This window comes from Anomaloglossus baeobatrachus, chromosome 3, assembly GCF_048569485.1.
Source record: "Anomaloglossus baeobatrachus isolate aAnoBae1 chromosome 3, aAnoBae1.hap1, whole genome shotgun sequence".
Taxonomy (NCBI): domain Eukaryota; kingdom Metazoa; phylum Chordata; class Amphibia; order Anura; family Aromobatidae; genus Anomaloglossus; species Anomaloglossus baeobatrachus.
Window position 1 is genome coordinate 342,079,079 of NC_134355.1, and position 15,902 is coordinate 342,094,980.

The 15,902-nt window shown below is 45.1% G+C and overlaps 1 protein-coding gene across 2 annotated transcripts in view; it reads left to right on the top strand.

The window, feature by feature from the left end:
- ASCC3 (activating signal cointegrator 1 complex subunit 3) overlaps positions 1 to 15,902 on the top strand; it is an 812,216-nt gene that overhangs the window by 186,002 nt on the left and 610,312 nt on the right. For both annotated transcript variants that reach the window (XM_075340095.1, XM_075340096.1), the window contains exons 9-10: positions 5,303 to 5,503; positions 9,184 to 9,324. In XM_075340095.1, the coding sequence (XP_075196210.1) occupies positions 5,303 to 5,503; positions 9,184 to 9,324 (342 nt within the window). The remainder of the gene's footprint in view (positions 1 to 5,302; positions 5,504 to 9,183; positions 9,325 to 15,902) is intronic.

Consider the following 15,902-nt stretch of genomic DNA (forward strand, 5'->3'; position numbering starts at 1 on the left):
GGGACAAGAATTGGAAGTTAATTTTATGAAGGGCAGAAAGGGACTAGATTAGATAAGGGAGATGAGGTTATAGGCTAACCTGAAGAGATGCGTTTTTAGGGCCAGCTTAAAGGTGTTGATGTTGGGAATTAATCGGATTGCTCTTGGTAGTGTGTTCCAGAGCATAGGTGCAGCTATATATATATATAATATATTCACAGTACAGACCAAACGTTTGTACACACCTTCTCTTTCAAAGAGTTTTCTTTATTTTCATGACTCTGGAAATTATAGATTCACATTGAAGGCATCAAAACTATGAATTAACACATGTGGAATGAAATACTTAAAGAGTTAAACAACTGAAAATATGTCTTATATTCATGGTTTTTCAAAGTAGCCACCTTTTGCTTTGATTACTGCTTTGCACAATCTTGGCATTCTCTTGATGAGCTTCAAGAGGTGGTCACCGGAAATGGTTTTCACTTCACAGGTGTGCCCTGTCAGGTTTAATAAGTGGGATTTCTTGCCTTATAAATGAGGTTGGGACCATCAGTTGTGTTGTGCAGAAGTCTGGTGGACACACAGCTGATAGTCCTACTGAATAGACTGTTAGCAGCTTTTATTCTTGCTATAATAAACATTCTAAGTGAAGAAAAACGAGTGGCCATCATTAATTTAAGAAATGAAGGTCAGTCAGTCCAAAAAATTGGGAAACCTTTGAAAGTGTACCCAAGTGCAGTGGCGAAAAACATCAAACGCTACAAAGAAACTGGCTCACATGAGGACCGGCTCAGGAAAGGCAAACCAAGAGTCACCTCTGCTGCGGAGGATAAGTTTATCCGAGTCACCAGCCTCAGAAATCACAGGTTAACAGCAGCTCAGATTCTAGACCAGGTCAATGCCACACAGAGTTCTAGCAGCAGACACATCTCTAGAACAACTGTTAAGAGGAGACTTTGTTTGGACACACCTTCTCATTCAAAGAGTTTTCTTTATTTTCAGGACTCTGAAAATTGTAGATTCACATTGAAGGCATCAAAACTATGAATTAAAACATGTGCAATGAAATACTTAAAAAGTGTAAAACAACTGAAAATATGTCTTATATTCTAGGTTCTTCAAAGTAGCACATTTTGCTTTCATTACTACTTTGCACACTTTTGGCATTCTCTTGATGAGCTTTAAGAGGTAGTCACCAAAAATGGTTTTCCAACAGTCTTGAAGGAGAACCCAGAGATGCTTAGCACTTGTTGGCCCTTTTGCCTTCACTCTGCGGTCCAGCTCACCCAAACCATCTCGATTGGGTTCAGGTCTGGTGACTGTGGAGACCAGGTCATCTGGCGTAGCATCCCATCACTCTCCTTCTTAGACAAATAGCCCTTACACAGCCTGGAGGTGTGCTTGGGGTCATTGTCCTGTTGAAGAATAAATGATGGTCCAACTAAACGCAAACCGGATGGAATAGCATGCCGCTGCAAGATGCTGTGGTAGCAATGCTGGTTCAGTAGTGCTTCAATTTTGACTAAATCCCCAACAGTGTCACCAGCAAAGCACCCCCACACCATCACACCTCCTTCTCCATGCTTTACAGTGGGAACCAGGCATGTAGAGTCCATCCGTTCACCTTTTCTACAAAGACACGGTGGTTGGATCCAAAGAGCTCAAATTTGGACTCATCAGACCAAAGCACAGATTTCCACTGGTCTAATGTCCATTCCTTGTATTCTTTAGCCCAAAGAAGTCTCTTCTGCTTGTTGCCTGTCCTTACCAGTGGTTTCCTAGCAGCTATTTTACCATGAAGGCCTGCTGCACAAAGTCTCCTCTTAACAGTTCTAGAGATGAGAAGGTGTGTCCAAACTTTTGGTCAGTACTGCTTATTCTCTTATTAGATCCCTGATTAGTGTGCAGTGATTGCTAAGGGTCATAATACTCTGTTTTTTTAAAATGCTCTTGAAAGACAACCATGTTAATCCAAAGGCTACCAAAGCAAAACTGTCTCAAACAGCTGAGACAAGGGAACAATACGTGTCCCGGCTGGAAAGGAAGCAGAGATTATTTTTTTAATATTTACTAAAAATTTGTTCGAAAAGTAGTTCTTGTTTGCCTTAGTGTTAGGACAAATTTGTAGAAATTAACAACTGTTAACCTCAAACTAAAAAAAAGAGTTGAAAAAACAAATTTTAAACACTGAAGATGTCAACTGCAGGGTGAAACTAAAAATGAAACCTTAGCAAGTGTAACTAACAATTTAACATATTTTCCACAAGCGAAGCCGTGGGTATTTTGCTAATAAAGCTTGAAAGTTATTGATTGACATTCCTGATATTCTGAAGTTATAGTCCAGTGGGCAGGGTCATTCGGTGACTGACAGCCTTCCGTGTGTGTGCATGCATGCAGGTGTAGCGGTCAGTCACTGAGAAGGATCAGCACCTGGACTTTGAAGACTAGAGAGGGCAGCGATTTCAATGAATAAATTGCTGAGATATTGAATCTCTTTCTACAAAGCTTTATATGAATCTGGTAAGCTACTAGTGCTTTATAAGAGGATGCCTCCTGATAGGACACAATGTTCAAAATGACAGAATAAAGGTATTAATTTTGAACTAATTTTGTAAGAGTTTCAGCATCTGACTGACTGATTTATGATTTCTTAGAAATATTTTGCAGCTAATCTCTGCGCTAGCAGTATTTTAGCTTGTCTATCCAAAACAGTGTATAAGTGTAAGAAAAGTAGTTTGGCTGACTCACGTGACCTGGAACCCCAGCCAACTATGATGACCAATATCTGCATAATTTAGACTGTTTTATCCATAGAACAATGCAGGCATTAATGACTACAGGGGGTTGTAGTTTTTGGTCCTGTGCAGCACCTGAACCATATGATGTTGCCCTATGTCCTACTGAATAAGGCCAAGAGCTAATATCAAACTAATAGACAGGCGTATATTGATGGTCTGTCATTTGCATGTAATACTCAATGATCTTAGCAGTTAAAGGAGTTCTCCACCTTTGGTCGTTTGAGTAGGAAGTCAGCACAGCGCTCATATCCTGGTCAAACGTCCGAAGGTGGGAGACAGATCCCGGACACTGATTGGACATGGCGCTCAGGTGTCATAACAATGTCACGTGGGCCCCGATGACACGGCATCAGACAACACTATAACGACGGTCGCACCGAATGTGAGTATAGGCTTATTTATTTTTACGAGAGTGAACAAGGGGAATGAGAAGGGGTTGTCCAAGTAGTGGACATCCACTTTACTTTGACCTATGCTGTTCTAGAGGTGTGGTTCTAATTACCTAGCATTGCCTGAAAAGGGACCCTGGTTGAGCCTGTACCAAAATTTGTTACACTGCTCTTGCAGTCTCCCATGCCTGGAACTAAGAGTTTCCATAAAGTGACACTAGCTTTCGCATTGCCTCTGTAATAGTCATGCAGTACACTTAAAGCCCTCATAAACATTAGATGGTAGCTCTCCGCTACAGTGGATATAAAAAGTCTGCGCACTTCTGTAAAATGCCAGGTTGTCATATAAAACAATCATAACAAGAAGAATCATTTCAGAACTTTTGTCACATTTAATGTTAACATAATCTTCACAAATCCATTAAGAAAGAAAGCAAAATTATTTGAAGGTGGAAAATAAATCTAACAAAACTAAAATGATGTGGTTGAATAAATTTGAACGCTTTCTTTTAATCGGTGATGTTGTATTCAGAATTAGCCAATCACATTTAAATGCATGTTAAATAGTAGTGACTACACCGCTGCTATCATATAAGTGATTCTGTTTAATCCCATGTAAAGTTTAGATGTTCTAGTCGGATTTTCCTGACATTTTCTTAGGGCCGCTTTACACGCTGCGACATTGCTAGCATTTCCTGGCGATGTTGAGCGCGATAGCACCCGCCCCCGTCGTACGGCCGATATGTGGTAATCGCTGATGTAGCGAACATTATTGCTACGGCAGCGTCACATGCACATACCTGTTCAGCGACGTCGCTGTGACCGCCGAACAATCCCTCCCTCAAGGGGGAGGTGAGTTCGGCGTCACTGCGATGTCACTAAGCGGCCTGCCAATAGAAGCGGAGGGGTGGAGATGAGCGGGACGTAACATCCAGCCCACCTTCTTCCTTCCTTATTGACGGCGGACGCAAGTATGGTGAGGTTCCTCTTTGCTGCGGTGTCACACATAGCGATGTGTGCTGCCGCAGGAACGATGAACAGCATCATACCTGCAGCTGCAACGATAATTGGGAATGGACCCCCATGTCACCGATTTAGCGATTTTGAACGTTTTTGCAACGATTCAAAATCCCTCATAGGTGTCACACGCAACGACATCGCTAACGTGGCCGGATGTGCGTCACAAATTCTGTGACCCCAACGACATCGCTTTAGCGATGTCGTAGCGTGTAAAGCGGCCCTTAGTTGCATTTTTTACCCAAATCATAGACCATAAATAGCTTACAACACAACAAAGGGATCTCATTGTTAAAATGTATCAGTTAAGAGAAGCGTACAAATTTTTTTCCATGGCATTAGATATACCATGGAACACTATGAACCCGATCATCAAGAAGTAGCTTAAATTTGACACAACAGTGACATTACGTAGAACTGAACAGACCGGGGGCAAGGGACTCCAGTTCAAAACACCACTCTAGAGCTGGAAAAAGGAAAACTGCTGGAGTGGTGCTCTAATTCTAAAAAGAAACCCTGTGATTTTTGTTCATCCCTACTCACATAGAATGATTTTGAGCTCTCCCTATACACAGACACATTCAGGATAAGCTGTTAATCAGAGAGGTAAAGCAGGACTCGCAGGCTTTCTTCAGAAAGAGACACTGTAATAGAGTAGTTCTTCATTAATGATGACATTTGGTGTTTGGTCACATTACGAGGGATGAATGCTTTTTTCTCTCTTTTCTAGCCATTAGTTGCAGATGACTTGGTGCTAGTTTTCTATGTACAGATTATTGCATTGTAAGCGTTACCTGTCTGTCCGCCAACTTGACAACCATAGAAAATTGAGTGAACTTCGGATGCTTTCACATTTGCCGTAGTGTTGCGAGCACACACACGACCAGCTTAGCATATGATTATAATTTAATACAATTAGCATAACTATTTTTTTTTGTTGAGGCTTAATGTCACATTAAACTCATTTAATTGGATTTGCAACATGGATTATCGTCTCATCCTATTTTTCACACTTTCAGCAGCTCCATCCCTTAGATTTCTACTGAACTGCGTATCTTGTAATTTCTGAAGGAGTAACATTTATTTCTAACTTTTTTGGATTTCCTCCCCTATCAGATTGGACAGCTGGTCTTCAAGGGCGTGAAACGACTGAACCGTATCCAGTCCATAGTTTTTGAAACGGCTTATAACACAAATGAAAATATGCTCATCTGCGCACCAACTGGAGCCGGCAAAACCAACATTGCCATGCTGACAGTTTTGCATGTAATTCGGCAAAATATTCACCAAGGAGTCATCAAGAAAGACGACTTTAAGGTAAGCCATAGCTATACAAGAAACACATGTATTTACAGTGCACGAGTGTGTCTGCTAGCATTGCATGGATAAAGAGGGCTTCACATGTTTTATTTTGTTATATTACTACAATGTGCCATATTATTGGGATTACTAGTTCAGCTCTGTGACTCCAGTGGTCTTGACAAGAAAGGGACAGATCTCCTTATGGTATTTCTCCTGCACTCCGAAATGAGACACAGTGACTTTAAAGCAGATACATTGCCAGATTTCACAACACAGACTTAAGTACATCTTTTTCACCTAATGAGGCTGGTATACTTCTACTTTCAACATCTATGTCAGTATGTTTATATAATGTCAATAAAAAGATGAGCAATGTAGGAATCCGTCTACAGTTGGATGCCTGAAATGCTTGCTTTAATATTAGACAGTGAAACTTTCAAAAAGGCTTATACAACCTCTCTGACATGGATTTTCAAAGAAAGTACACCAGTGTCATCAGGAGCTAGGTATTTAGTTAATCATGCTAGCAATTCATATTGTGAAATCTGGCGACAGATCTGTTATAATTTGAGCTGCAGCAGTGAACTAGCGGTGTGGTCCTCTCATGACAAAGTTCAGTGGAATATCCTTTAATCAAACACAGCTATACAGCGCTAAACAGAAACTCTCCATTTCTACATAAAAATGTAAAATAAGTTTTGGAATGTATAGTGCTTGCACATGGTTTCCTCCTTTTGACTTATGCCACCAATACTATTTCTAAGCCTCTCTTCTTTCACTTTGATGACTATCAGTATCTAACTACCCTATACATAAAGTGTCGCAATTAATATTCTTCCCTTTTTTCAGATGTAACTGCTCTGTTAATAGAAGTGAGTGTCTAAAGGCCGCTTTCCATGCAGCAACATCGCTAGCGATAGCACCCACCCCCGTCGTCCGTGCGTCACGGGCAAATCGCTGCCCGTGGTGAACAATATCGCAAGTACGCGTCACACGAACTTACCTTCCTATCGACATCGCTGTGGCCGGCGAACAACCTCTTTTTTTAAGGGGGCGGTTCGTGCGGCCTCACTGCGATGTCACACAGCAGGCCACCAATAGAAGCGGAGGGTCGGAGAGCAGTCGAATTAAAGACACGCCCACCTTGTTGCCGGAGGACGCAGGAACGCTGTTGTTCGTTGTTTCCGGGGTGTCACACGTAGCGATGTGTGCTGCCTCAGGAACAACGAACAACCTGCGTCCAGAACGAGCAGCTATATTTGGAATCTGAACGACGTGTCAACAATCAACGATTTTGTGAGTATTTGGGATCGTTAGCGGTCGCTCGTAAGTGTCACACACAACGACGTCGCGAACGAGGCCGGATGTGCGTCATGAATTCCGTGACCCCAGCAATATCTCGTTAGCTATGTCGTTGCGTGTAACGGGGCCTTTAGACCTCCCTATGTACAGTATACTGGACTAGTCTATCACTTCCCCTGCTCTCAGATGTATAAGTGCTGAAAACAGGAGGAAGTATATCAAAATACCCTATATGCAATATATAGTGGTAGTTTAACAGTTCATGTGCTCTACTATGATACATACTGATGACAGGAGGGCGGGTCTCAGATGACCCTATGTACACTGTAGTGGTAGGCTAGCACTTCCCATGTTCTCGGATGTACCAGTGCCGATAGGAGGGTGGTTCTCAGACTACCCTATGTACAGTATGCAGTAGTAGTCTAACAATTCCCCTTCACTCAGATGTACTGATGCTGATGACAGGACGGAGGGTTTCAGACAACCCTATGTATACTCTGTAGCGGTTGGCTAGCACTTCCCATGTTCTTGGATGTTCCAGTGCTCATAGCGTAGTCTGAGACCCTCCCTCCTATGTACAGTATGCAGTGGTAGTCTAACACTTCCCCTCCACTCAGATGTACCAGTGCTGATGACAGGAGGGAGGGTCTCAGATGACCCTATGTATACCCTCTAGCGGTAGTCTAGCACCTCCCATGCTCTTGGATGTACTGATAGCAAGGAGGGTCTCAGAATACCCTATGTAGATTATGCAGTGTTATTCTAACACTTCCTCTTCTCTCAGATCTACCAGTGCTGAAAACAGGAAACATGCTCTCAGACAACCCTATGTACACTCTGTAGTGGTATCTGTTGCGGTAATCTAGCACTTCCCATGCTCCTGGATGTACAAGTGCTGATAGGAGGGAGGGTCTCAGACCACCCTATGTACAGTATGCAGCGGTAGTCAAACACTTCCCCTTTGCTTAAATGTACCAGTGCTGATAACAGGACGAAGGGTCTCAGACTACCCTATGTACACTCTAGCGATAGTCTAGCACTTCCCATGCTCTTGGATGTACCATTGCTGATGGGAGGGAGGGTGTCATACAACCCTATGTACACTATGTAGTGGTAGTCTAGCACTTTTAGCACTTTGCATGCTCTTGGATGTACCAACTCTGATAGATGGAAGCATCTCATATGACCCTATGTATACTCTGTAGCGGTAGTCTAGCACTTCCCATGCTCTTGGATGTACCAGTGCTGATAGGAGGGAGGATCTCATACGACCCTATGTACACTCTCTAGTGGTAGTCTTGCACTTCGCATGCTCTTGGATGTATCAGTGCTGATAGGGTAGTTTGAGACGCTTCCTCCTATGTACACTATGTAGTGGTAGTCTAGCACTTCCCATGGTCTTGGATGTACCAGTGCTGATAGGAGGGAGGGTCTCATACGACCCTATGTACACTCTGTAGAGGTAGTCTAGCACTTCCCATGCTCTTGGATGTACCAGTGTTGACAGGAGGAATGGTCTCAGACTACCCTATGTAGACTATGCAGCGTTAGTCATACACATTAGGCTGAAGTAGTCTAAACCCCACCAATATCCATATTACGGATGACAGTCTGATGTGTATGGGTCTCCCAACATATGGTGGTTGGGAGAGATAAGGATCTAAAGTGTCCAATTTCGGACTGTCGATCCTGTTATTCTCTAGAGATAAGCTGTCAGCGGCTCTCACATAGAGATGCTCTCTCCAGCCCATTCCTTATTTATATATTCCTGTTTGGAGAGACTATAATGTTTGCTTTAATTCATGTCATTGCCTATTGTAATGAAGCAGTTATAGTAACTTGGTGTGTAAATCCTCTCCGCACATCATCATAATGTAAAACAAGGACAAGGCTAAATCAGGCATAAAATGCATTCTGCTCCGATTACTGTGTTTCTGGTGGAATTCTCCTCCAAATGGAAGCGGATATCCCATGTAGAGTCATTCTTTTGTCTCTTACTAGGAAAGAACGCAAAAAGTTTTTCAAGGAGATTAGTCATTCCTAATTCACACAAAGAATGCTGCTTAATTTAGTTCATTACTATTACAGCAATTCGTGTTTGTGTCCTGAAAATCTTATTACCCATGTGAAAAGCTATGAAAATGTGTTTAGCTTTGATGCAGAACCAATTTTCAAAGTGATGAGGCTATATAAACAAAATCCATTGTCCTCTAAACAGCTGCACACTTATCCAGGGAAGATAACGACTTTTCATACATCACTATTAAGATTTTTCACTGTAAGTGCTGCGAATCATATTTCACAATAAATTGTGATTTGTACTGCTTGCTTTGGGACAAATGACATTGTGAGTTTTGCTCATTTATCAACTTGGTGTCCTTTTTTTTGTACAGATTGTGTATGTAGCTCCTATGAAGGCCCTGGCAGCCGAGATGACAAATTACTTCAGCAAGCGTCTTGAGCCACTGGGTATCGCAGTGAAAGAGCTGACTGGTGATATGCAGTTGTCAAAAGGTGAAATTTTACGCACCCAGGTAGGTTCAGCTAAGGTGATATGTTTGACATTTGCTTTATGCCTTTTATGCCTTTTTACCACCCCATTGATTTGACTTATTGGAATTGGATTTCCAATATTTTATTAAATGTGAGCGATCATCCAATCTGCTTGTGAAAAATTATAATGGTAAAAAAAAACCAACAGCCTAAAGTTACTTTAATAAAAGTGTTACTGGTAATTTTACTCCTCTTCATTGTGGCATAAATAATTGTAGCTACTCATTGTACCAGATGCAGTTTCTATGGTCTCATCCCAAAACACATTTTATTTCTTTTTCTTTTTTTTTGCACACAATGTAATGTTTCTATTATTAATTAACAGACATCTGTGACCTCACCTTGGAGAATTTAAATAATTAAAATATATACAACCCAAGTAAACTTAAAGTGCGAATGAAGTACAAGTTTTCTCCCCTCCCACCCCCCATAAAAAGGGCAATCTTTTTCCACAGCTATATTAATTAAACTGCAGAGATGTGCTGACTTCAGGTAAACCTCTTAGATAAGAATCATACCGAGGCAAGCCTTGACATTTATGGAACTCACAACAGATTTTTCTACGTTGTGTGTTTTAGGGAAGATTAGCTACATAGCGGTATGCTAAAATGGGATCAATGCACACAGAGACAGGTATACATAAGCTTGGTTTAAACATGGTTTTCCCTGTTTTTTTTTTATATATATATATATATATATATATATATATATATATATATATATATATATATATATATATATATAATGTATGTGTGTGTGTGTATATATATATATATATATATATATATATATATATATATACTAGAAGGTGGCCCGATTCTACGCATCGGGTATTCTAGAATTTACGTATTGTGTAGTTCATGTATGATTTTTGTTATATATATAGATGTTGTTGTGTGTAGTTACCAAGTGTTTGTGTAGGGCGCTGTACATGTTCTGAGTGTCGCGGGGGGTGAGAGCGGTGTTGTATGTGTGTTGCGTGTGTTGCGTTGTTTGTGGAGCGCTGTGTGTCTGTAGCGTTGTGTGTGTGTGTGTGTTGTGCGGTTTGTGTGGGTGTGGTGTGTTTTGGGGGGAGGTATGTTTTGAGCAATGTGTGTGTTGTGCAGTATGTGCGTATATTTGTGTGTGCAGCGTTGTCTGTGTGTGTGGGTGTCTGTGTAGGGCGTTGTTTGTGATTCCTAGTGTGTGTGTGTTGTGCAGTGCGCGTGTGTGTGTGTGTTGGGGGGAGGTGTGCACCTCCCATCGTGCTCCATCCCCCATGCTGCGCACCCCCCATCGTGCTGCATCCCCCATGCTGCGCACTCCCAAACGTGCTCCATCCGCCATGCTGCGCACTCCCAAACGTGGTCCATCCGCCATGCTGCGCACTCCCAAACGTGCTCCATCCGCCATACTGCGCACTCCCCATCGTGCTGCATCCCCCATGCTGCGCACTCCCAAACGTGCTCCATCCGCCATGCTGCGCACTCCCCATCGTGCTCTATCCGCCATGCTGCACACTCCCAAACGTGCTCCATCCGCCATGCTGCGCACTCCCAAACGTGCTCCATCCGCCATGCTGCGCACCCCCTATCATGCTCCATCCGCCATGCTGCGCACTCCCAAACGTGCTCCACCCGCCATGCTGCGCACTCCCAAACGTGCTCCATCCGCCATGCTGCGCACTCCCAAACGTGCTCCATCCGCCATGCTGCGCACTCCCAAACGTGGTCCATCCGCCATGCTGCGCACTCCCAAACGTGCTCCATCCGCCATGCTGCGCACTCCCAAACGTGCTCCATCCGCCATACTGCGCACTCCCCATCGTGCACCATCCGGCATGCTGCGCACTCCCAAACGTGCTCCATCCGCCATGCTGCGCACTCCCAAACGTGCTCCATCCGCCATGCTGCGCACTTCCAAACGTGCTCCATCCGCCATGCTGCGCACTCCCAAACGTGCTCCATCCGCCATGCTGCGCGCTCCCAAACGTGGTCCATCCGCCATGCTGCGCACTCCCAAACGTGCTCCATCCGCCATGCTGCGCACTCCGAAACGTGCTCCATCCGCCATACTGCGCACTCCCAAACGTGCTCCATCCGCCATACTGTGCACTCCCCATCGTGCTCTATCCGCCATGCTGCACACTCCCAAACGTGCTCCATCCGCCATGCTGCGCACTCCCAAACGTGCTCCATCCGCCATGCTGCGCACCCCCTATCATGCTCCATCCGCCATGCTGCGCACTCCCAAACGTGCTCCACCCGCCATGCTGCGCACTCCCAAACGTGCTCCATCCGCCATGCTGCGCACTCCCAAACGTGCTCCATCCGCCATGCTGCGCACTCCCAAACGTGGTCCATCCGCCATGCTGCGCACTCCCAAACGTGCTCCATCCGCCATGCTGCGCACTCCCAAACGTGCTCCATCCGCCATACTGCGCACTCCCCATCGTGCACCATCCGGCATGCTGCGCACTCCCAAACGTGCTCCATCCGCCATGCTGCGCACTCCCAAACGTGCTCCATCCGCCATGCTGCGCACTTCCAAACGTGCTCCATCCGCCATGCTGCGCACTCCCAAACGTGCTCCATCCGCCATGCTGCGCACTCCCAAACGTGGTCCATCCGCCATGCTGCGCACTCCCAAACGTGCTCCATCCGCCATGCTGCGCACTCCCAAACGTGCTCCTTTCGCCATACTGCGCACTCCCCATCGTGCACCATCCGGCATGCTGCGCACTCCCAAACGTGCTCCATCCGCCATGCTGCGCACTCCCAAACGTGCTCCATCCGCCATGCTGCGCACTTCCAAACGTGCTCCATCCGCCATGCTGCGCACTCCCAAACGTGCTCCATCCGCCATGCTGCGCGCTTCCAAACGTGGTCCATCCGCCATGCTGCGCACTCCCAAACGTGCTCCATCCGCCATGCTGCGCACTCCCAAACGTGCTCCATCCGCCATGCTGCGCACTCCCAAACGTGCTCCATCCGCCATGCTGCGCACCCCCCATCATGCTCCATCCGCTTAGGAGTGCGCAGCATGCCGGATGGTGCACGATGGGGAGTGCGCAGTATGGCGGATGGAGCACGTTTGGGAGTGCGCAGCATGGCGGATGGAGCACGTTTGGGAGTGCGCAGCATGGCGGATGGACCACGTTTGGGAGTGCGCAGCATGGCGGATGGACCACGTTTGGGAGTGCGCAGCATGGCGGATGGACCACGTTTGGGAGTGCGCAGCATGGGGGATGCAGCACGATGGGGAGTGCGCAGTATGGCGGATGGAGCACGTTTGCTCAGCCTCTCTCCTTCCAGCCTCCCTCAGCATCAGCCCCCCCCTCCCAGCCTTCCCCAAGATCAGCCTCTCTGCTCCCAGCCTCCTCCAGCACGCCGTGCTCCTCTGCCGACACTCACCCACACCCGATCGCATCCACTCACCCACACAACCGATCGCATCCACTCACCCACACAACCGATCGCATCCACTCACACACACAACCGATCGCATCCACTCACACACACAACTGATCGCATCCACTCACACACACACCCGATCGCATACACTCACACACACACCCGATCGCATACACTCACACACACACCCGATCGCATACACTCACACACACACCCGATCGCATACACTCACACACACACCCGATCGCATACACTCACACACACCCGATCGCATACACTCACACACACAGACACTGACGATATTGCACATACGCGCTGATACTCACAACATCCGGGGATATCACATGCTTCTGGCCATGTGATCCTCCGTCAGGTCCTGGAAGCTCACAGCACAATATCGCCGCCGAGAAGCAAGCGATATCCCAGGATGTTGTGAGTATGTGGATGCGATGTGATGTGTGTATGTGAGTGAGTGTGATCTGATTTGTGTGTGTGTGTGTGTGTGTGCTGTTATGTTATGTATGTTCTGCAGCTGCAGGACCTTGATGTGTGGATGCGATGTGATGTGTGTGTGAGTGTGAGCCGGTGTACACTGGTAACTATGATACACATCGGGTAACTAAGGGACCTTAGTTACCCGATGTGTATAATGGTTACCAGCTTTCACGGCCTCCGTTAAGATCCCAGCATCGCAAGGTTATGTCTGGCGCTGCCGGGATCCTGACGGAGCCGGTGTAGAAGCAAGCGATATCCCAGCATGTTGTGAGTGTGTGGATGTGATGTGTGAGAGTGAGTGTGAGAGTGAGTGTGATCTGATATGTGTGTACTCACCTGGGAATCGGAGCCCCGTGTCAGTTGGGCCACAGCGAGCGTGCATTGCGTGAGGGGGCGGGGCCTGCAGAGAGCCGGGGCGAGAGGCCAATCCGTGTGGGGGGGCGGGGCCATGGCGAGCCCAGCGGCCAATCAGCTTTGTGTCACCGTAAGGACACAATTTCGGAGCATGACAGACAGACAGACAGACAGATAGACAGACAGACAGACAGACAGACAGACAGAATAAGGCAATTATATATATAGATATAAAATGTGTATAACAGTGTTCGGCTTTTGATTCACTTTGTGTTATGGTGGTGTATGATTCTGTTGACTCCGCAGAGTGTGACAAGCAAACCTCAAGTCTTAGTTGTTCAGCCTGACAGGAGCGTCGGCTGCTTTGCTTCATTGCTCTCCAGTCCAGCATGAGTTAATTGCTGCTGGTTTGTGCACTGCTGCAAGGAGCTCAGGCTACTAACGACCACTCACAGCCACCTTCACTCTTTAAGGCTATGTGTCCACGTTGCTTTTTACCTGCTTTTTACCTGCTTTTTTACTGCTTTTTCAACTGCAGCGTTTAATGCCAAAATAGATGTGTTCTGCTTTTCAAGCAAAGTCTATGGGAATTTGGGTTTCTTGTGCACATATGCTGTTCAAACTGCTGCCTTTTTCTGGCAGAACTTTGGACAAAAACTCAGCTTTGCAATGCAAAACCCAAATGGCAAAAACAATTGACATGTCAATTGTTTTTGCCATTTGCGTTTTGAACTGCAAAGCAGAGTTTTTGACCAAATTTCTGCCAGAAAAAGGCTGCAGTTTGAACTGCATAGTGGGCACAAGAAACCCAAATTGCCATAGACTTTGCTTGAAAAGCAGAACACAGCTATTTTGGCATTAAACGCTGCAGTTGAAAAAGCAGCAAAAAAGCAGGTAAAAAGCAACGTGGACACATAGCCTAAAAGGTACTGGATCCAGTTGCTCTTCACTGAATATAGCTCCGCTTTGTTTCGGTGATACCGGTCCTTATCGTAGTGATCTACAGCTTGGTGATCTGTTGTGTACTTTCCTGTGTGGTGTGAAAATATCCTTGTTGTTTGTTTATTCTTTCCCTATGTTTTATTTCTTTCAGTACATGTATTATCTCTCCCCTTTTTGTGCTACTTGTGGGGTTTGCTTCTCCGTTCCTGGCCCTCTCCTGGAGTGGGGGAGAGAGGGTGTTAGATCAGGGCTCAGAAAGGAGTTAGGGTCACGCTGGCGCTCCAGACCTAGCTATCATTAAGGTTATTTCTCGGATAAGGGAAAGCGCAGGGTCCCTATTCTAAAGGACAGTTTTGAGGTCCCTGCTTCAGTTACCCTGACACTCCCTTGACAGTTGTCAATTAGTGGTGGAGGCGGGTTATAAAAAGAGAACTGATAGATCTGCTGAAGAGAAAATAGTGATTTTATTGAAATGACAGCATGCCAATCAGTAAGTCATACATTACTGGAATCAGAATCTCTGCCGCTACATTATGGTGGAGTAACAAAAACCTGTTGCCAGATTTCCTTTAAAAGTTTTTTTTTAACCTTGTGCAAAGGGTGTTCAGATGCATGACAGGTCATATGTCACCATGTATTCATACACTATTGGTACGTGATGTGTGCTAATCTTTCAGTAAATGCAATTCTTTTCTATTGACAATGCAATACAGGCTTCCAAATGACTGTCCACAATTAGAAAGTGCAAAACCGTATAGACTACATTCATCTCAATATTCTGCTACGCCTGCATACAAAAAGGGTGCGACCTCTGAGGTGACACCAAATTGACACCGACTAGTAGATATCACTGTAATGACATTTTAGATATACCGGCCTGGACTACTAATTTAACATGCTAGAATGTAGAATGTTTCCCTTATAAAAATGTTATACTTCTAGCAATATTTAGATTAAATCATTATATCCCGTTTGATGATATTGCAAGTACAGATTTTGGGAGGGGCAGTGTAATTGTTTCTCTTTATATACAGTCATGGCCGAAAGTATTGGTTGGCACCCTTGAAATTGTTCAAGAAAAAGATGTATACTTTCCAGAAAATTATTCCAATTACACGTTTTGTTATACACATGTTTATAGCCTTTGTGTGCATCGGAACAGCACAAAAAAGAGAGAAGAAAAGGCAAATTGGACATAATTTCACATAGTCACAAAAATGGGCCGGACAAAATTGTTGGTACCCTCCACTTAATATTTGGTTGCACATTCTTTAGAATAAATAACTGCAATCAATCGCTTCCTATATCCAGCAACAAGCTTCTTAGACCTCTCAACTGGCATTTTGGATCACTCTTCTTTTGCAAAGTGCTCGAGG